This window comes from Polypterus senegalus, chromosome 10 (genome assembly GCF_016835505.1).
Source record: "Polypterus senegalus isolate Bchr_013 chromosome 10, ASM1683550v1, whole genome shotgun sequence".
In the NCBI taxonomy this organism is placed as follows: domain Eukaryota; kingdom Metazoa; phylum Chordata; class Cladistia; order Polypteriformes; family Polypteridae; genus Polypterus; species Polypterus senegalus.
In genome coordinates this window covers 154,224,706-154,248,419 of record NC_053163.1, presented here as the reverse complement: position 1 = coordinate 154,248,419, position 23,714 = coordinate 154,224,706, and the positions used below count along the sequence as shown (strand labels likewise).

Genomic DNA, 23,714 nt, shown 5'->3' with positions numbered 1-23,714 from the left:
CCAGATTCTTAATCAGTGACAACACATGATAACACTGAGCTCATTTAATTAGCTGGGATTTTTTCTTCTTTTATTCTACATTCAGAAAAGCATAGCTGCATGATTTTTACATTTATAAGACAGTGTAAGAAGAATGAGTCGGAGACATCATAAAGATTTGGGGCAGCCACCCATATAATTGAATCGGCTGCAAAAGTTAGTTTTAAGTAGCACGAAGTGCTTAGTTCAGAGTCCAGAACAGAACTGCCTGTACTGAGGCAAGATGGCAGTTTTAAAGGCCTGGAAGGGAAATGACGTCATCTGTGCAGGAACTGGGCGTGGTGTCCTTGTGCCCGGAAGTGACGTCATCCTTGGGGCCGGCAACAGGCGGGATTTCCTGGGAAAGGCCTGCAAGGGACTGAGAGGGATAGTAAGTACACTCCGCCACCCCCTGGTCTGGCGTAGAATTACTAGTGTTTAGGCCCTTCAGCTGTTTCCCATGTGCACGTGTGTGACAACAGTTAAAAATATGTCTGCTTTTTCTATAGATTTAAATGCTTAGCTCTCTTTTGTTGATTCTACTTTGCCCTTTCTCTGTGCAGTTTTCCCCCTTTGTTGTATCTTATTATTTGGGGCGGAGTGGTGGCTCTGAGGCTAAGGATCTGTGTCGATATCCAGAAGGTTGCCGGTTCGAATCCCCGTCACTGCCAAAAGAGATCCTAATCTGCTAGGCCCTTGTGCAAGACCCTCAAACTTGAATTGCTCCATGGCTGACCCTGCACTCTGACCCCAAGGGGTATGCGAAAACTAACAAATTCCTAATACAAGAAATTGTAAAAAAAAAAAAAAAATTAATGACAATTAAAAATGAGCAGAGCAGACACACTGGCAAACAACACTGAATAATCAAAAGGCTGCATCTACTTTAGCATCAGACCCACTAATTAGTAAATAATGGATTAATTAAACAATTAGAACACCTGGAAAAGTAGAATGAAAATCAAAATGAAAATATTGTTAAAAACAAAAAGAAAAAATACATTATTCCCATATAACTGCTTGGTACATTTTAATATATATATTTTTTTTACCAAACTTAATTTTCTAATTTCTATATTGTTCCCAAAACACAGAACTTGGGAAATAACACATCACTTAATTAGCCCAGGAGTTCAATTAAAAAGATACGCCGCTTGGAATAAAAACCTGCAGCCACAGGGAGTCCTCTTCTAAAAATGAGAGATTTTCAGATTTTGATTCTGAATAAATTCACAAACCTTTTGGATGTAATGAGAAGTTAAGCAAAATGACACCTTTAATTGGCTCACTAAAAAGATTACAAAATGCCAGCTTTCGAGGCAAGTCAGACCCCTTCTTCAGGTGAGCTGCAAGGGGCCTGAGTTTCCTCAAAAGCTGGCATGTTGTAATCTTCTCAGTTAGCCAATAAAAGGTGTCATTTTGCTTGCCTTCTCATTACATCCACAATGGTTAACACTGTACAACACCCTAGTACTACAAACTTTTCGGAAAATTATTTTTAATTTTGTCATTAGAGGTTATTGTGTGTAGACTGATGAGCAAAAATGGCAAATGTATCCATTTAAAATTAAACTTACAAGAGAAAGTGTGAAGATAGGGTCTGAATAATTTCTGAATCCACTCTTTATTAGTTTTCATACATGTTTTTATTACAACTGCTCAAACGTCAATCAGTTTTGTTGTTTCTTTGTTGCGCTTTACCAAGCAATTTTTATATCAAGGGGTAGGATGGGTCAGGAATGAAGTATGGTGAAGGGGGTTGGTTGGCTGTCCTTCAGGCCTTTTTTGTCCCGTCCTGGTGAGATGGACAGGTGTAGCAAGTCACCCTTCTCAGGCGGGGTTTGTCACACGGTGTGCTTTTTAAGCTCATGGTTGTGCCACACAATTCAGATACCTACTTCTTCGCCTCGTCAGATTTCTGTTGACTCCTGCTAAAATGCGCCAACACCTTCACACCACACCGTTGCACTGCACTTGTTTAAATCGGTTCATTTACTCGGCTATTACCTGCTTAAGCTGAATGTGACCTGTGGGGCTCTCAGTGCAGGGTGACAAGAATTCAGCAAGCAGTGTAGCGGCTGATTCAATTACATGCACACAGTCTACTTGGCGTTTGTCCCCTGAAGGCAGGAAAGAAAGTGCATCTTGCTGTCTATGCCCACGTTAGCATCATGACCTTCATTTCAATCTCTTGTAATGCCTGGCCACGCTGCATGGCACCCTGTGGGTCACTCTTATTTTTTTCCCACATCTCACATCTCTTTATGCCCCACCGTCCTCATCCCCAATTAAACCATGAAAAAGACAAAGGACCATTGGCTTCTTTCTTCAGAGCAGACTGTTCAACATGGTGTGCAGAGGCTGCCGCTTGTCTTGATACCACTCTTAGATTTCTTAACGTGCCCATTCCACCCATGCTGATTCCGAGTTTTATTTTGCTCACAGACTTAACACCAAACCTGAGCAGCAAGCAATTCAACCCTGTCGTGACGATCAGATGCTCGACGGGCCCCCATGTTAACAACTTCTTTATAAAACCTGAGCAGCAGGGAGCGACGTGTAAATAATTAAAAGACAGCGTTCATCCAATTTGTTTGTCGGCTTTAATTCTGCTTGATGCCCAAAACACACCCTGAGACTGCTGCTCGGCTTACTGCATTTAAAGAAGCGGCAAATGCGCCTTTGGAGACCCAGCAGTCCCCATTTCTTAAAATGGCGTAGTACTCTGCAGTTGACCCGATTCATAATTCTGCTCCCAATTTAAGGTGCCGGTCAGTTGAACAGAGCTGACTCGGAGGAAACCTCTTGTGCTTTTGTGATCACATCTCTAAACTGATAAGAGGCACTTGGTGCATTTAAGGAAAAAAAAAAAATTACACTATTTGATGCCTGATCGCCAATAGCAATCGAGGACCCTGTCACATTACTTGGCATCTCCAGCCATTTTAAGTCACAGGCTCAATTACATAAGTTGGTGGAAGTTGCGGTGCACTCCACTTACTGCTAGTCATGTATTTTGACTTCCCCAGAAAGTCAGTCCAACCTGCCCTGACAAACCAAAGCAAGCCTGATGTTGTCTTAAATTGAAAGGGTGGGTTTGTGTACGTATGAGAGCCGACGAAGAATGAGTGCCCAGCCGGAAGTACAATGCAGCAATGAGGAATAAAGAACACAAGAGTTTCAGAGCTGACAAACAGGAGAGAGGCTCATCTGCCTGATGTCACAGACAGAATGGGGAAAAAAAAAAAACACACAAAAGATTGCGATTAAATTCCCCGTATCTGTAAAGCCTTCACATGGGCGCCGGCTCCGTCAGGAAGCATGTTATTGACTGTCAGAAAAAGCTTGCGATACTTTGGAAATGTGAAACTGTGCTGCTGCATACAGAAGGGAGGACGAGCAGCTGGCCCTTTGGTGTGGTCAGAACAAATCTGGAGCTAAACACACTCAAAACTGTGGATAGTGAACTTCAGGGGGGCTCTCCATGCTTAACAATAAGGTGTCAGGGCTGGAAACCTTCACGTTTTTGGGCTTTATAGTCACCCAGGACTTGACATGGAAGACCCCTTTGCCCTAGACTCCATAATAAAAAAAGGCACAGCACTGGACTACTTTCTCGTGACAGCTGAGAGTATTCAATCTGCCACAGAAGCTCGGCAATCATGGAGTCTGTTCTGAGCTCAGCCATCACAGTGTAGTCTGGGTCAGCAACTAAACGAGACAAGAATATGCCACTATGAATGGTAAAAGACCTCTGGCACATGTATTTCCATCTTACAGAACCTGTGTTATTCAAGAAACATGAAGTGGGCAGGGAAAATTATCAACGGCCCATCGCATCCAGACCACTCTCTGACCCTACCTTCTCCCATCTGCAACACGAAAACAAACAGATGTTCAGTGACTTCATCCCCTTTTGATGCTTATCCTGTTTTGTGACATTACAACCTGGAATTAAAATGGATTTTCATTTGGATTTTATTTGATGGGGGTGGCACAGTGGCGCAGGGGTAGCGCTGCTGCCTTGCAGTAAGGAGACCCAGGTTCACTTCCTGGGTCTTCCCTGCGTGGAGTTTGCATGTTCTCCCCGTGTCTGCGTGGGTTTCCTCCGGGCACTTCGGTTTCCTCCCACAGTCCAAAGACATGCATGTTAGGTGGATTGGCGATTCTAAATTGGCCCTAGTGTGTGCTTGGTGTGTGGGTGTGTTTGTGTGTGTCCTGCGGTGGGTTGGCACCCTGCCCAGGATTGGTTCCTGCCTTGTGCCCTGTGTTGGCTGGGATTGGCTCCAGCAGACCCCCGCGACCCAGTGTTCGGATTCAGCGGGTTGAAAAATGGATGGATGGATTTTATTTAATGGACTTAACAATATAGTCCAAATTGTTGCATTAGAATGAAAAATAAATACCTTATATATTTATATAAAAAAAAAACACATAAAAACTGAAATGTTGGGCGTGCATTGTATTCATCCCCTTTGCCATGAAACCCTTCGGTAAGACCTGGTTCAACCAATTAACTTCAAAAGTCACACAATTAGTCGATTAGGGTCCATCTGTGTGCAATCAAAGTGTCACCTGATCTGTCACATGATGTCCTGTTCTGAAAGGGCCCTGAATCTGCAGCGTCAACAAGCAAGGAACACTTCAGACATGTCAGAGACAAAGTTGTGGAGAAATAGAGATCAGTGTTGGGTTATAAACTGAGCACCATTAAATCCATGATAACAAAATTTGGCACCACTACAAACCTGATAAGTGAAGGCTGCCCACCAAAACTCACAAAACAGGCAAGGAGGGCATTAATAAGAGATGAAACAAAGACACCAAGGAGAACACTGAAGGAGCTGCAAAGATCAACCACAGAAATAGGACCACTTTAAGGCATACCCTCCACAGAGCAGGACTTTAGGGAAGAGTGGCCAGAAAAAAAGCCAATGCTTAAAGAAAAATATAAGAAAACACGTTCGGAGAATGCCCAACAGCATACGTATGGCAGACTCCCCCAAACCCATGAAAGAAGGTACCGTATATACTCGCGGATAAGTCGGGACTTGATTTTACCATATAATTTCTGGTATTTTATAATGTCTGTCGGTCGTATGTGTCCTTGAGTTCTCAGAAAGGTGCCTTGTATAAATAAAATGTACTAGCCAACCCGCGGCGTACCATACGCCGCATAATCAGGTCGTTTTTAATGATTTTTAAGCACAGGGAGAAAATTAACATTTGAAAAATCGGTAATGTAATAAATCAGCAAGAAAAGCAACATTGTAACAATGCACGGAACGAACCAACACACAATCGTGACTAAAAACTGGCAGATCGCCATCGCACCTTCTCCTGCCAGACGAAGGGATGGGGGTGCATGGCGCTCAGTCGCAGAGTGTGGAATGGGAGGAGAGGAGAAGGACGTCCATTCAGCTCCCTCCGTCATGCTAGTCTGCTGATTTCTCGTTCACTCGTCTTTACACAGTCCAGATGCACTTGTGACTCACGTAGACGTTTCATTGCTCTGTGCGGTTCTGGCTGCTTTTCTAAATATAATCCACCAAGACACCCGACCACGGCAGTAGTGAGTTGGGAAGGGGGTGTGTACAAAGGGTAGGGATGTAACCAGTGGGAGCGTATGAGTCGCACTTAGTGGGAATTCCACGGCTTGCAGCCCGAATGGGGTTCAACGGCTTACCCACGCCTCTCTGCGTCGGGCAGACACATGCTCAATGGAAAGACACGGTTGTCTAAAACGGGTTGGTGTGAGAATACAACAGTACGTGAATGAAAAGATGGAACTCTGGAGAGAGCAAAATACAACACAATAGTGAACCTGCAGCATAACAAATGCCGCATAATTATTTATTGATGGTTAAACACTTCTGGAAAGACACAAAGTGAATGAAAAGAAGGAACTCTGGAGAGAGCAACATATAATTGTCCGTGAGTGAATAAGACGCATGTTTGTCGCGGATACAAATTGCTGTATGTAGCGTGTAAAACAGTTTGCTATGGTGCACGAGGTCGTGCGTCGTAACCGAAAACTCGGTTTTTAAAGACTGCTTACTTCATTGTGTTTTAACCTCAGTTGTAAAGGATTGTTTTAAGGATCCCATGGGATACCCTTCGCAAACCGTTTTACACGCTGCATATGGCGACTCACCTCCGCGAGAAACATGCCTCTATGAACAGTTAAGGTGGCTCGGAGGTACATGAGGCCTCTACGACAGACGAATATAAATGACGCCGTTCTTTCTGTGTTTTCGCGTCCGAATTGGTGGGCGTGGCTCTGCGAGTTGTCGTCGTATCCAATGGTCTTAGAGTTGGTGGGCGTGGCTCCTTCCTGCGTGCGTCATGGGCGTCTCACTTGTCGGCGGCTTAGTGAATCCACGCCCCTTCTGGCGTGTTTTCCATGGGTGTCTTGCCTTAGTGAATTATATATATAGATTATTATAAGTCGAATGCGGAAAACTCATCCTATTGGTCCAAGAGATTATGATATGCTAATGTCCACCTGAGAGAGTAACCACGGTGCACACAGCCTTTATTTTTTTCTATGTGGGTGTGGCAATGAGCTGTATCAGCGCGTGCTCCTAACCTCTCTCTCTATTGTGTCCACGTGACCACACAGTAATACCCAAACTATCCCGAAGCAACATTTGCACTGTTTTGTGTTTTTTGTATCTAACACCCTCATACACCTTCATCGTAAGAGCATCATTTATCTACGATGCAGCGTTCGATCAGAAGAAAAAGTGTAGAAAAAGTGTGGTGTTACCGAAATGTCTGCAAATCTCCTTAAATAATAGTTGGCCATGTGCACTTTAATCACAATGTCTGAATGCTTTGATTTGCTTTCTGGAGCAGAAGGGGAAACCAAAGAAAAAAAAGTGTCTTTATCCCAAACATTATGGACGGCACTGCATGTACATTTTGCCAAGCAAAATTGTGTTCTAAAGTTAAGCGTCTGCGGTGAGCTAGCGCCCTGCCTGGGATTTGTTCCTGCCTTGCGCCCTGTGTTAGCTGGGATTGGCTCCAGCAGACCCCCATGACCCTGTGTTAGGACATAGCGGGTTGGACACCTCATACACCTTCATCGTAAGAGCATAATTTATCTATGATGCAGCGTTCGATCAGAAGAAAAAGTGTAGAAAAAGTGTGGTGTTACCGAAATGTCTGCAAATCTCCTTAAATAATAGTTGGCCATGTGCACTTTAATCACAATGTCTGAATGCTTTGATTTGCTTTCTGGAGCAGAAGGGGAAACCAAAGAAAAAAAAGTGTCTTTATCCCAAACATTATGGACGGCACTGCATGTACATTTTGCCAAGCAAAATTGTGTTCTAAAGTTAAGCGTCTGCGGTGAGCTAGCGCCCTGCCTGGGATTTGTTCCTGCCTTGCGCCCTGTGTTAGCTGGGATTGGCTCCAGCAGACCCCCATGACCCTGTGTTAGGACATAGCGGGTTGGATAATGGATGGAAGCTGAGTGTTTTCTTTAAACATCTTGTCAGCACTGGCAAGTTTTTTGTAAGTCGCTTTGGATAAAAGCATCTGTTAAGGAAATAAATGTAAATTGAAATGCATAAAGAATTGTGGATACATAATAATTTTGTCAATTTTAGTTTAGTTCAGAAAAAAATGGTGTGTTTTTTTTTAATGAAAGTATGCCAATATTTTCATCCACATCTCTACTTATAGAATAAAACTTTGTCACTCTGGTAGGCATTTAACAATAAAATCTGCCATTTTTTTGATTTGCTACAGTATATAAAAGAAAGAGTTTTGCTTCTTTTCATTCTACTTTAAAAATACAGAAAAATGTTTTTTTAAATAGCCAACATATCATTTGTGTCGCAGAAAAACAACTCAAAGACCAACTCACTATGACGTTCTCAGGATAGAGGTTGTCACTGTAGGAGCCATCTTCAAAGTTGACCTCGTAGAAGGTCTGCATTGCTTTCCCAATCACTCGGCACTTGTAGTAGAGACCATTGCGGTTCTTGGCGATGACAACCTGCCCCAAGGAGATCTCCTTCACCATCGGACTTGACTGCAACCAAAGAGGAAGGAAGCAGAAGATTAGTGGCCGGAAACTGCACTGCATAAATTCTGAAGGATTGGAAAATGTCAAATGTCATCCCATGATAAGAAAAATGGTGAACAGGCAGACCCAAGTAACTGTAGGCCAGTAAGCTTAATGTGCATCATAGGTAAATTAATGGAAGGAATACTTAAGGTTGAGCAACACATGGCAAGAACAGGAGTTTTAGGCCTTGTTCACACGGGCGTTAAGTTTTTGGATAAACGAACTTGCTCTGAACGTCCTAGACGTTTATGTTGCATTTTGTGGAGGCGATTGATTGACTTCTACACCAGCGTTCGTTTGTCTCTGTCTAACGCCAGCCTGCAGCCCAAATTGTAGTTTGTGTGTTAACCTGTGGAGGCAGTGTCGGGAACTGGATATGAAAGCCCTTGTCGTTTTATTTGAGGTGCCTCCTTTCAATATGGACCATTTTGCTATGTTAGATATTAATCTTCTTGTTTTAAAATACTCGTTATACGGCGACGTAAGGAGAGAAAAAATCGCCGCCGCTACTGGGTTCATCCTCTGACTGCACAACGTCCCACGCCTTGGCCTTCTTATAACAATCACTGTAGTCTGGTAAAGAGATGTCCCATATCAGCAGTCTCTGCTCCACCCTCTGCACGAGCTGGGCTGGATCAACCTCCTTCGACATTTTATTTTTCTTTTTTCCTACATTTCCCTATGTATAGCATGTAGGATCATGGGATATATCCGGTCCTCCGAAGCGTAAAATAAACGTGCAGAAAACAAACTAGAAGCGGTTTCCTTGCGTTTGTTGGGTTTTTAACGCCAAGGAAAAGCTGCATGCAACGTTTTTTTGATGCCGTATAAACGCGCTGCCGGACAAACACACGTCACCAAAGCCCGTGTGAACACTCTCATTGACTCCTACGTGTAGAAAACACTCGGACGCTACGAACGCAAAAAAAACGCTCGATTTTAACGCCCGTGTGAACAAGGCTTTACTGAACAGTCAGCATGGGTTCAGATGAGGAGGTCGTGTTTTACTAACAAGCTGGAGGGAGCAACAAAAGGATACGATCAAAGTGGAGTTTATGAGATTATTTATCTGGACTTTCAGAAAGCATTTGATAAGGTGCCACATGAGAGGTTGGGCATGAAATAAAAGAAGTGGCAGTTCAGGGTGTGGAGTGTAGATGGGTGCAGAATTGACTCAGACACAGGAAGCAGAGGGTGATGGCGTGAGGAACTCAGAATTGGGTGATGTTAAGAGTGGCAACCATCAGTGGGTCAGTTCTCTGGCCGCTGCTACTGTATTTTTAATATATATAAATTATTTGAACAGGAATAGAAATGACAAGCTGGTTAAGTTTGCAGATGATATCAGGATAGGTGGATTGGCAGATAATTGAGAATCTGTTGAATCATCACAGAGGGACAAACTTGGGCAAATATGTGGCAGATGAAATTTACTCTCATTGAAAGTAAAGTATTACACAAAAGGGGAAAAAATTTGAGGTCTGAATGCACAATGGGAGGACTGAAAATTTAAAGTACACCTTATAAGAAGGATTTAGGAATCATACTGGACTATCAAACGCCAGGCAGTGTTCAAAAGCCATAAAGAAGGCTAACAGAATGTCAGGTTATATAGCGCCTTGATGTGTGGAGTACAAGTCGCAGGAGGTTCTGCTCAAGCTTTATAACACACTGGTGAGGCCTCATCTGGAGTCCTCTGTGCAGTTTTGGTTTCCAGAGTACAAAAGGACATAACAGCACAAGAAAAGGTCCAGAGAAGAGTGACGAGGCTGATTCAGGGCTACAGGGGATGAGTTATGAGGAAAAATTAAAAGAGCTGAGCCTTCACAGTTTAAGCAAAAGGAGATGAAGAGGTGACCTGACTGAAGTGTTTACAATTATGAAATGAATGAGTGCAGTGGACCGAGACAGTGACTTTAAAAAGAGTTCATCAAGAACACGGGGACACAGTTGGAAACTTGTGAAGGGGAAATTTTTCACAAACATTAGGAAGTTTTTTCTTCATGCAGAGGACCACAGACACATTGAATAAGTGACCAAGTAGTGTGGTAGACTATACAGAGACTTGATTTGATGTCTCAGTTTAAGTGGGATTAAGTGGATAGGACTGGCGAGCTTTGTCTGGCTGAATGGCCTGATCTCGTCCAGATTGTTCTTATGTTCTAAAGAAGTGGGGCAGCTCCAAAACAAGGCTTGCATTAATTTTGCCCCACTGCTACCGACTCTCCCCACAGTTAATCCAAGTCTAAGGGGCTGAATTTGGTTATTGACAAGGCCTCGGATGGACTGAAAATGTGCAGGTCTCACAATTATCTTTTGAACCACTTAATTATTTATTTTTTTTATTAATTTTATTGCAATCCATACAAAGCAATCAAGTTTTTACAAAAAGAAAAATTGAGTTAAGAACAGATCGATCCCCACCCCTGAGACAGAGAGCAAGCCAAACGGCGTGAAATTTAAGGCTTGTAAACATACCTAAATTAATAAATTCTCTGTGCTTCATGATCTTATTTTAAAATGTTACTGATTAGATCCTGCTAAGTTTTGAAAAAAGTCTGTACGGATCCTCTAACTGAGTATTTGATTTTTTCCAATTTCAAATAGTATAACACATCGGTTTCCCACTGACTTAAAAGAGGAGATTTTGGGTTCTTCCAGTTTATCAGAATGAGTCTGCGTGCCAACAGTGTAGTGAATGCAATCACAATTTGTTTGTCTTTCTCCACTTTAAGCCCCTCTGGAAGAACACCAGACACAGCTGTTAATGGGTTAGGAGGGATTGTGAGTCCAAGGATGTCTGAAAGGTAAGTAAAAATTTTTGTCCAGAATAATGTTAATTTGGTGCAGGCCCAGAACATGTGACCCAGTGAGGCTGGGACTTGGTTGCAACGTTCGCAGGTTGGATCATGCCCTGGAAACATTTTGGAGAGTTTTAGACGAGACAGATGTGCTCGATATATAATTTTGAGTTGTATAATTGTATGCTTTGCGCAAATGGAGCTCGAGTGAATTCTCTGCATTGATACTTTCCACTCCTTTTCTGATATATTATATCTTTTTCCCAGTGTCCTCTTGGATCTTTGAAAGGGAGGGATTGTAAAATGATTTTATATATTGTAGAGATGGAGTCTAAATCCTTAAGATTGAGCAATATTTTTTCCAGCATGGATGAGGGTGCAAGATGAGGAAAATTTGGAAGGTTCTGTTTAACAAAGTTCCTGATTTGAAGATAGTGAAAGAAATATGTACCTGGAATGTTAAATTTGGAATGTAATTGTTCATTGGATGCAAAGACGTTGTCTATAGAACCACTTGTACAAGTCTCACATCTTTTGAACCACAGAATGCACGGGCTTGTGAACAAGGGCTCAAATGGAATAAAGGTGCAATAGTAAAGGTGTTGTTAGATAGTGCCAATGTAAACCAGGGTGTTATTGTAATCTCTATATACATACAATCCAACGTCTATCTGTCTGTCTATATTTATGTAGGTTTTTTCTATAATTTGGTTGAACATACTGGTTGATTTTGCGACTTCTCTCATTGCGCTAAGTACCATAAGTTGTGGGACCGATTTATTTGCACGATTCCGAGAGAGAGGCTGAGGGCCAAGAAGAAGGGGAGGAGGGACCCTCCTCACTCGCTTGCCAGCCTCCGTTTGAGTCGCTCTACCTCTTGCCACGTGTTGGACTGCACCTTTCTCCTACTCAGCTAGCAATACCTCCTTAACAATCTCTAGATGATAATGTCTGTTCAGCAGACATTATCATCTAGAGATTGTTAAGGAGTAACGTTTGACGTTTTTGAGAGAGAGAGATTAGAGCTCTGGGCATTTTAGAGGGTAGCTGCTCATTGGCAGAAATATCGTAGCTTCGTGCTCTTCTCCCCATGCGGGTGACGCTCTCCCGTCAGAGCGGAACGTGATCAGATACAGTGGCAATGTTCGATGTAGGAATGTACCTACCTTCTGCTTGGCCAGAGATACCTTGCCAACTTTTTACATTTTTGGCAAAGACATCACAGCTACATTCTCGCCCCTGATAGCAAAACCAAAAATATTGTATATCAAGAGGCCCTCGGATACCAAAGCTATCAATATAAATTCTTCTCAATACAAATTATTAATTTTTTTTTTTTTTATTGATTTTTAAGTTTGTCCTGTTTCACTACTACACAGGCGGAGTCATGGGAGACAGCTAGTATAGTAATAAAATGTATTTTGTTGTTGAGCAAGGCTCAGTATAAAAATGTATTTTCTTTAAAAAAAAAAAAAAAATCCATTTGAGGTATGTTGTAGTTGGCACATGGAACAAAAAATCCGTTGTGCATGCCAGCTCTGAGACAAACCCTGTTGACTCTATCAAGGTACATCTTGTACAATTCATTGCGATTGAAATGTCACACTTTTGCTGCGGCAGTCAAACTCGTAAGGATGGCTATACTCACGTTCTGAGAAGAGGTCTTGTGCTTGTGACACATAATGGACACCACGTAGGGCCAGTCATCCGGCTCCATGAGGACTCCAGCAGTGTGGGCACAGGTGACATGGAAAGAGGTGGAGCAGTGCTCAAAGGAGCACTGGATGCAAGCACCGGACACCATCTTTGTATATTTGTGGCAGTAGACGCACTTCTGCAAGGAGAGAGAAAAAAAAACAAAGAAAGAAGCACACAGTGGGGTTAGCATAGTGAACAGACTGACAGCGGCCTTGAGAAATCTTTAATTAACAATCACGTCGCCTCCCTTGCGCTCGGCCCTTCACAGTCAGTGCTGCAGATCGATCCCGGCACAAACGTGTTATTAAGCTGTCAATACTTCATTTTGGCAGCTGCGGGGAGGGAATCTGGCATGTGTTGACCCTTGTGCCCTTTCCTCCTCAGTGGAGTGTCAAAGGACAGTCACCCAAGAAAAAAAGAGAACAACACTTGAGGGGATGTAGGGGAGTCTCACTGTATCCCGTATACCCTCCCACCATCTTCCCAAGGTGCACTTCTCCATATTTATTCCATCTCCGCTTTAGAAATTCATCTCATTGTCATTCGGCTTCCGAAAAACCCTGCTGTGATGACTTCTGTCAGAAATGCTAATTCTGGTGATGTACACAGAAAATAATGCGTGACCATGAAAAGTCCACGAAGGCTACGTCTCTGCTATTGTGATACAAGTGAACCAGGAAATGGGGGGCACAAGTTCTTCATGCAGCCACTAATGACATCAGAAGCAAGGCCCGGACAAGCTGCTTCCTTGAATGACAAAACAGTTGGGTGATTTAATAACAAATCAACAGGCTTCTAGCATCTCATACTGTGAATAACTCGGCCAAGTTTAATGTACAGGGTGGGCCATTTATATGGATACACCTTAATAAAATGGGAATGGTTGGTGATATTAACTTCCTGTTTGTGGCACATTAGTATATGTGAGGGGGAAAACTTTTCAAGATGGGTGGTGACCATGGTGGCCATTTTGGATCCAACTTTTGTTTTTTCAATAGGAAGAGGGTCATGTGACACATCAAACTTCAAACATCAAAGCACACCATTGTTTTTCTTGTGAAATTCCCAATAAGTTTGATGTGTCACATGATCCTCTTCCTATTGAAAAAACAAAAGTTGGAACCAAAATGGCCGACTTCAAAATGGCCACCATGGTCACCACCCATCTTGAAAAGTTTTCCCCCTCACATATACTAATGTGCCACAAACAGGAAGTTAATATCACCAACCATTCCCATTTTATTAAGGTGTATCCATATAAATGGCCCACCCCGTAGATTGGGGGATTCACTTTGGAGTTGGCTCTTTCCATGGCCTTCTAATACACTCTTGTTAATCATAGCATACTGGAGAGTGGCGACTGTTGTATGTTGGTTGAACGTGCAAATGAGAATCTGAGTGCATTCTTGTACGTGACGAGACACAAGGTGGCCAAGTTATTAGGAACACTTTCTTGTGTGCTCAGTAGGGGGCACTGAAGCACCCTAAACCTCAAACACCACCACACAAACACAAGTCCCTGGTTCAGCCTTAACGAGGCTTCTTCCAACACACACAATTCCTCTTTGTTTCTCTGTTTGCTCTTCTCCACAGCTCCAGGTGAGCTTTGTCCTCCTTCCACCAGATTCTGACTCGCCTGGATGTGGCAGAGCGGCTCCTTTTATCTAAGACCCAAGAGTGCTTCTGGGGCAAGGACATGGTCCGGTAGAAGCACTTCTGGGTCATGCAAAAGTCCCAAAAACCAAGTAGCACAGCTTCTAGTAGCACTCCCCTGGCAGCATCCAGGAACACCGAAAGAGCTGTTCTACGGCACTACAACTCCCAGCATGCCCTGCGGGTGTCCACTTGTGTACCTTACTTCAGGGTTGAAGCCACCTAGCAGTTCAGGAGAGCATGTAGCTTGGACAATTCAGCCTCCCCCTGTCCTTCCTTCAAGCTGGCCTTCAGGCCAAGTAATGTTCTTCTAACTAATCCTGCCGGGACACCAGCATAACCACTCTTCAGATGGCATCCTATGCCCAGATTCTTGATTAGGCAGGAAAGTTTCTGCCACTTTTCATGTCTATTTGCCACCTGAACCTCCCGGCCAGGCACGGGAAGGGAACCCATTCTGGTAGGGACACCAGTCCCCGCCTGCCATCCACTACACTTGTTAACACAAATCATGTGGGTTTCTGGGAAAGGAGACTCTTGGGATGTATTGCGGGTTTTGCAATGTGATCTACAATCACATTTACATCGTTTGTGCACATGACCACTTAACAGTATTGAGCCAATATGGCCACTCAGATGATATAAGGTGCTTCATTATTTGTGCACTTCACACAACATGTGATGCCACTTACAGGAGGGCGCATTGCCCCACATGCTACAATGCCACTTACTGACACTTTTATAGAATTAGAGAGATCTTGAAAAAAGCCCCTTAGACTGTATAAGGTACTTCATTGGTGCACTTTAGCTGACACTTTACGACACATCAAATCAAAAGACGACATCGAACTTTCTATCAAAACCAGTCCACAATTTTGCTGACAATGTAACTGAGAGCTGCCTGTTGTTTTAGAAAGAAAGAATTTAAAATGTTCTTAGTGAGAAAGAGGAGTTTCATCATTGGCATTCTAGATTAGTCTGGGAGATCTGAAGCCATGTTCGAGAACCACTGCACGATATGCAAACAACCCTTCGCTTGTTGTTGTTGGCAGCTTTAATAATAATACATTACATTTAAAAAGCGCATCTCTCACGACTCAAAGCACTTTACGTTAATAGAGAGGAGCCACTTCATCCGCCACCAACGTGCAGCTGGATGATGTGACGGCAGCCATTATTGTGCCAGTATGCTCCTCACACATTAGCTACTCGGTGGTGAAGGAGTGAGAGGGGCAGCCAGTTAGAGACAGGGGATGATTAGGAGGCCCTAAAAGACCAGGATGGGCCATTTAGCCAGGACAACTCTTTGACAGATGCCCAAGGATCTTTACTGTCAGGACCTCGGTTTTATGTCTCACCCGAAGGACGGCACCATGTTTAGGGCACAGCATCACTGTCACTACACTGGGATCCATGTAAAGACCACAGGGTTAAGCGCCCCCTGTTGGCTTCACCAACACCTCTTTCAGCAGAAGACGGAAACGTGCTTAGCCTCAAATGGATGAGCTGTTTTGAAGCATTAGTGGTATGGCTGCTGGCTAGAATGTTCTCGCCTGACAAAAAAAGTGGTCAAGACCTGGCATGGCCCACTTACTCTTTTCAGTGCCATTATGTTTTTGTGTATTAACAGGGCTGGATTTACCACATATTGAGATAGAAGGCAAAAGAGTAGACAATGCAGAGCTTTTTTGTGATGGTACAGTACTGGTACAGTGTACTAACACCTCAGCCGTGACAACTGTTCTACAGAAAGAGACACGATTGACGGATTCTGTCTGACCTCAGTGAAAAAAAGACCAGTCTGAAAAACTGCAGCCCCTACTGCATGCTCTTAGTTGTATTCCAATTTCAACAAGTGAGTGTGAATGTGGGTCTAACTGTTACTCTAATGAGAGCCTCGTTACTGACTAGTACCGCCTCCGCCCTTCTCTTCAAACGATTGGTTGTCCCACAACTCAACACGCTACGATCCTGCGAGATACTGTATATACTCACATATAAGTTGGGTCTTGAAACCTGAAAAATTTATCATAAAATCAGACCCCGACTTATGTGCCCGTTCAAAAATGTGACACTTCATTTTTTTTTTTTTTTACATCTTCTTGCCTCCTCCAATCTCGAATCAGTTTCTCAGACACATTGAATTTTGTTACAGGAGCGCAGTTACCAATTTCTTTCGCTACTTTAATGACGTTTAATTTAAAACCATCTTCATATTTTCTTCTGATCGAATGCTCTATCTACTGTATACTAATAAAAGGCAAAGCCCTCACTGACTCACTCATTGACTCATCACTAATTCTCCAACTTCCCGTGTAGGTAGGAGGCAGGTTTCATTTCGAAATTCTACGCGTAATGGTCATAACTGGAACCTATTTTTCTCCATATACTGTAATGGACCAGCTCAATGGCCGTGGGGGCGGAGTTGCGTGTGACATCATCACGCCTCCCACGTAATCACGTGAAATGACTCTGAACGCAGTACGTAGAAAACAAGGAAGAGCTCCAAAGAGCGCTGAACAAAAAACGTCATTTCACAATTGAGAAGGCAGCAAAAGATTATGAAGCGAATGATGCATACAAGCATATTCTTAAGTGCAGCTACTGCGGAAACAAAGCACGGTGTGAACCGTAAGTTTAAATTAAGTTTATAGACACACTCCTGCTGCCGTTTGTCATGCCTACGACGAATATGGTATTCGCGAGATACAAGTTTAATGAGAAGACACGAGGTATAAACGAGACTTTGGATCACTTTGTTAACAGAGTTAAAATTGCTGTAGCAAGAAACTTTTAAGTGCCGGGTCTTAGCTAACATTAAATAAAGCCGTTGACATCACAAGATCGCACGAGCACAGCTGAGAAGCTTCGATGCATGTACTCCTAGCAACTCACGTCAACTGACTTTGCAGGACTGGAAAAGATTAAATTAAGTTCATACACACGCTACAGCTAAATTATTCGCAGGCAATTTCTTAATAAAAAACTTAATACCGGGAATGCCTGTTGAACATCTTACATTCACGAGTACCGATTCGGGTGGTGAACACTTCGATGAATGTTATCTTTACAACGGTTGACAAACACGAAATATAACTTGAACACAACACATCCTCCAAATACGAACCTGATTGAAAGAAATAAGGATAATCAAATCCTTGATGACAGCAACACTCATAACGGTCAGAAAACTATTACATTGACAATCATGTTACGTTATTTTTAAAATGTTTCCTTTTCTTAGCACAAGCACAGCTGAGAAGCTTCGATGCATGTGCTCCATAATGCGTTAAAAAATAACGTATTTAATCACACTTTGCATTCCAAGCAAAGGGGAACTTCTGTCAATGCATGATTTCCTGGTACACCGATTACATTGATGCACACATCAGAGCTACAAAAGTGGAAGAGTCTGAAGAAAGCGCGTTGCTAGGACTGATCGGAGGCAAATTTCATTTCAAAAGACTACCCGACGGAAGCCTTGATAAAAGCTTGCAAAAAGGAGTTTGCATACCACCGAGGCACTTCAACCTTACGGTACCATCTAAATGCAAAACATGTTACAGCGAGCACAGAAACTGTGTATGCTGTTAGCACTAGTGGTACGAGTTTGACGGCCACCTGAGAGAACAACACAACAAAAGGTGTCGGCAGCCCAAAACTGATGAAATGACTGGCTTCAGGACCAAAATTAGTAAGTCAACATCGGTCAAACTTACAAATTCTCTCGCAAAATGGATTGCTTTGGACTGTAGACCACCAACAGTGGTGGAAGATAGGGGGTTAGAAAATGTGCTACAGTTAGCGTCAGGTGATCCAACTTTACAACTGCTGTGCCGAGAGACTATTTCAAGTAAAATTCAACAGCTTTATGACACTGAAAAGCAAGCAAAATTAGATGCATTACAGAAAGCGGACTTTGTGGCTCTTATTGGGGATCATTGGACTTCCGTGACCGTTAGTAATTCTAATTACATCTAATTACAAAATGTTCAATCATCACAGTGTTTTAGCTTAATGTACAAAATAATTTTGGCTAAGGTTACTCAGAGTTTAAAGGTGAAGCTGGTTATTTCTGAAGAAGAAAAACTGCACTTTATGTTGAAATTTTTGTTATTATTATTTAAAGACAATACCATTCTGAAAATGTACTTAAAGTACTTAAAATACCACTTTATTTTTAAGTAAGCCCTATTTTAGCCAGGGATGATATTTTTATTTCAGAAATTAAAAGAGCTTGAGTTTACAATATTCATGTCCATGTCTATTATTTGATTCTGTCGCCCACTAAAACCCTTTTAAATTAAAAAAAACAACATTTGGTATATATATATATATATATATATATATATATATATATATATATATATATGTGTATATATATATATATATATATGTTTATATGTGTGTATATATATATATATATATAGATATATATATATATATATGTATGTATATGCCAGCAACACTCATGACAATGATGTCATGTTACGTTATTATTAAAATGTTTCCTTTTCTTTTTCATTACTTCTTTAACACACTACTTCTCCGCTGTGAAGCGCGGGTATTTTGCTAGTCGTAGATAAGGGATGCTCTTCCGATGAAGGTGTATGAGGGTGTGAGATACAAAATACACAAAACAGCGCAAACGTCACTTCGGAATAGTTCGGGTATTACCGTGTGGTCACGTAGGCACAATATATAGGAAAACAAAGGCCGTGTGCTCCGTGGTTACTCTCTCAGGTGGCCGTTAGCATATCGTAATCTCTTGGACCAATAGTGTGACTTTTCCACGTTCGACTTATATGACCAACATTATAAAATACCGGAAATTAAACGGTAAAATCAAGTCCCGACTTATCCACAGAAGAACTTATCTGCAAGTACATACAGTACGCAAATTCAGGGCTGTTACGAGGACGATGATCAGCCACTGACACTCAAAGCAAAGAACGAATTAGGAAGACCGCATTTGATGAAAACATGCAAAACGCTTTGGAATTTTCTTTAAAATGCAGTCAAATTAAGCACTGATTGTTTTGCAGGACTACATAACAACTCTTTTGTGGGCTGTAGAATATTATAAAAGCAGAATATTATACATTACGGCACATTTGACGATTTGTCGATTTCTAATTTCAAATGTTACGTTTCACCAAACAACCAAAACATGTGATGCTAGGACACTCGGCTTTTTACTCCTTGCTCCTAAGAGTGGTACCAAATTTGTGTCACTCTGAGATTTTTGAGCCAGTTACGACCATTTTCCTACTCTGTGACGACTGATAAATATGGCCACAAATCTCAATCCAGCTAACAATTTGTGGCTGGACTTGACAAAGGCTGTTCACTCACCACTTCCGACACAGAGCTTTGCCAAGAATAATAATGGAGAAAAATGCCAGTGGTGACACAGGGAGAGAAAGAGACACCTGTGATCACAGATTCAAGGTTTTTAGCCATCATGAGAAATGCTATGTGCTGCGCAAACCCAACACTTCCACATCACCCTGAGAACACCATTCACGCAGTCAATCTTCTTGGTGGTGACACGAGAACTGGTCATCATCGAAGGAAAGATGGAGGACAGTAAATGCAGGGCAATTCTTGGGGAAAACCTGCTAGAGATCTGAGAATAAGACAAAGGTACACCATCCAGCAGGACAATGGATGATCCTAAACAGACTCCTAAAACAACACCGGAGTGGCTTTGAAATATCCTGGAATGGCCTCATTGAAGCCCGGACCTCAACCCAATGGACAATCTGTGGCATGACCTAAAGATTGCTGAACATCAACACAACCCATCAAACTTGAAGGAGTTGGAGCAGTCTGGCCTTGAGGATTGGGTGACAATCCCAGTGGCGAGATGTGCTGAGCTAATAGAGACATTCAACAAGTCTTGACTTTTGGGTGAATACCTATGCACACTCAGGAGTTCCGTTTTTTTTTGTCTTAATTAATCAAAAACGTTTTGCACTTTTAAAGTGGCAGGCATGTTGTGTCAATCAAATGCTACTAACCTCCCAAAAATCCATTTGTATTTCTGGTTGTAACGCGACAGGACAAACACCGAGGAGGACGAATACTTTCACAAGACACTGCAAATAAGTTGCTGGGGCTGGCTTCATTTATTCTTCTTTTAAAGATATGGCACAGTGACCGGGCTCCAAACAGAGAATTGAGTAAAACCAAACAAGGTGACCTCCACTGTGCCACCTGGACAGACTTGCTGTCCACTGAAGAACAAAGATGATGATGAATGGGGTTTAAGGTTGTGGATGAGGTCTAACAGGGGCTTCTTTTCATGTCTTTTGGGGAGAAATGCTCTTGAAAGGACACACTTCCTTTCTGCTAACCAACACAGACAGAACAGAACACAGGAAGCCGGTTCAAGGGATCAGCAAGAAAGAAATTGCTTGTCTGCCGCTTGAAGCTCTGTGTAATTTGTTTGCCAGTGCGAGATGTGGCATCTAATTATTTTACGTTTCCATGTCGTAAATAATTTACCCGATTGTGGCCTGGTGCTATACCATCAATCAGCATGCCATGCAAATAGCCTTTTCTTCTCCTTTCAATTCTGCAGCGCTGCCCTGGGGGGAGGGGCTACATTGTCCCTTCCCCCATTCATCTCGTCTGCAAACTGGAATATAAATTAAAAACTCATTCACATATGAGAGAAGCAGGGGCTTTCATTTTAATCAGATTCATGAGGTTCTTGTCTCTGCAGTGCCAGTGATTGATGCCACATGGCCACCGATGAGGCCCCGGTGACAGATTCTGAGGACAGGGCTTTGGAGTTGCAGCTCAAGAGACACACATAAAACTATAACCTCCCTCGCAGGATTGTGGAAGCATAGGGTCTTCACAGTCCCAATTAGAGGGAGGTGGTGACAATGTGCTGAGCGAGCAGGAGCATAAAGGGCTTTACTGAGCCTCCATCCATCCAGCCCACTTGTTTTAATTCAAAGCTCCTTAGACATCAAAGCATATTCTGGCAGCACACAAAAAAAAAAAAAAAGATGGGCCACCAGTCCACTGAGTGGCACACTGACATACAGGGGACTCTGAACGTATTCAGACTTCACTGTGTTGCACATGTAATTTTAAATTAGCTGTGCTACCCATCTAAAATGGACTGAAATCTGTGTAATCGTTGTTAATGTTTTCAGTGCACCATCTACTGGAATGTATTTTGTAATGCATGTAGTATAACATACATGGCATAGATCATTCCAACAGACGGTACATCACAAACATTTCTAGTAATAAAATGCATTATCATTACTGCAATTGTTTGTGACGCGTCATTTGTTAGAATGACAACTGCAATGTAGATGTCCCCTTTATACAGGTGCATCTCAAAAAATTAGAATATCATTGAAAAAGTTACTTTATTTCAGTAATTCAATTCAAAACGTGAAACTCATACATTATATAGATTCATTACAAACAAGAGTGATATATTTCAAGCGTTTATTTCTTTTCATTTTGCTGAGTATGGCCTATAACTAATGAAAATCCAAAATTCAGTATCGCAGAAAATTAGAATATTGTGAAAAAGTTCAATATTGTAGACTCCTGGTGTCCCACTCCACTCAGCTAATTAACCCAAAACACCTGCAAAGGGGTCCTGAGCCTTAAAATGGTCTCTCAGTCTGGTTCAGTAGGCCACACAATAAGACTGCTGGTTTTCCAGAGGACAGTCACTGAGACCCTCCACAAGGAGGGGAAGCCACAAAAGGCCATTGCCAAAGAAGCTGGCTGTATCTGAGCGTATCAATGGAAAGTTGAAAAAAGGTGCACAACCAACAGGGAGAAACGCAGCCTTGAGAGGATTGTGAAGAATTTGGGGAGATTCCCAAGGAGTGGACTGTGGAGTGGAGCCACCATACACAGACGTATCCAAGACGTGGGCTACAACTGTCACAGCATTCCTTGTGTCAGGCCACTCCTGAACCAGAGACAACGTCAGAAGTGTCTTACCTGGGCTAAGGAGAAAACGGACTGGACTGTTGCTCTGTGGTCCAAAGTCCTCTTTTCAGATGAAAGTCAATTTTGCATTTTATTTGGAAATCAAAGGTCTCAGAGTCTGGAGGAAGAGTGGAGAGGCACAGAATCCAAGTTGATTGAGGTCCAGTGTGAAGTTAATAATTAATAATAATTAATAGCTCATTACATTTATATAGCACTTTTCTCAGTACTCAAAGTGCTATCCACACAGGGAGGAACCGGGAAAAAAACCCACAATCTTCCACAGTCTCCTTACTACAAAGCAGCAGCACTACCACTGCGCCACCTGTGAGGATTCCAGAGTCAGTGATGATTTGGGGAGCCATGTCATGTCATCTGTTGGTGTTAGTCCACTGTGTTTAATCAAGTCAAAGTCAGCACAGTCAGACATCTAACATGAAATTTGAGAGCACTTCATGCTTCCCTCTGCTGACAAGCTTTATGGAGATGCTGATTTCATTTTCCAGCAGGACTTGGCACCTGCTCACACTGCCAAAAATACCAATACCTGATTTAATGGCCATGGTCTGTATCACTGTGCATGACTGGCCAGCAAACTCGCCTGACCTAAACCATATAAAGAATCTATGGGGCATTGTCAAGAGGAAGATAAGAGACACCAGACCCAACAATACAGACGAGCTGAAGGCCACTATCAAAGCATCCTGGGCTTCCATAACATCTCAGCAGGGCCACAGGCTGATTGCCTCCATGCCACGCCACATTGATGCAGTCATTCATGCCAAAGGAGCCCCGACCAAGTATTGAGTGCGTACATGGACAGACTTTCAGTAGGCCAACATTTCTGTATTAAAAATAATTTTGTTTATTGGTCTTATGTAATATTCTAACTTGCTGAGAGTTTTCATTACCTGCAGGCCATAATCAGCAAAATAAAAAGAAATAAATGCTTAAAATATATCACTCTGTGTGTAATGAATCTATATAATATACACGTTTCACTTTCTGAATTGCATTACTGAAATAAGTTAACTTTTCGATGATATTCTAATTTATTGAGATGCACCTGTAAACCATTTAGTGTGGGACTCGTAAAACCAATGTTAATTAAAACATAACCACATAAGATAAGATCAGGTCATTTAGTCCAACAAAGCTGACCAGTCCTATTCCCTTAGTCCTTCCAAAATAATACCAAGTTGAGTTTTGAAGGTCCCTAAAGTCCTGCTGTCTACCACACTACCTGGTCATTTGTTTCACGTGACTACAGTTCTCAATATGAAAAAAAAACTTTCTAATGTTTGTGAGAAATTAACCTTTGAAAAATTTCCAACTGTGTTCCCCTGTCCTTGATGAACTTACTTTAAAGTCACCGTTTCAATCCACTGGACTGATTCCCTTTAAAATTTTAAACACCTCACTCATATTCCCTCTTATTCTCCTTTTGTTTAAACTGTAAATGCTCAGCTCTTTTTATCTTTCCTGCTAACTCA

General features: G+C 42.2%; 1 protein-coding gene across 4 annotated transcripts in view; it reads right to left on the bottom strand.

Moving 5' to 3' along the window:
- kdm4b (lysine (K)-specific demethylase 4B) overlaps nucleotides 1-23,714 on the bottom strand; it is a 325,841-nt gene that overhangs the window by 11,293 nt on the left and 290,834 nt on the right. For all 4 annotated transcript variants that reach the window (XM_039767103.1, XM_039767104.1, XM_039767105.1 and 1 more), the window contains 2 exons: nucleotides 12,545-12,730; nucleotides 7,892-8,059 (listed from right to left, as the gene is read on the bottom strand). In XM_039767103.1, the coding sequence (XP_039623037.1) occupies nucleotides 7,892-8,059; nucleotides 12,545-12,730 (354 nt within the window). The remainder of the gene's footprint in view (nucleotides 1-7,891; nucleotides 8,060-12,544; nucleotides 12,731-23,714) is intronic.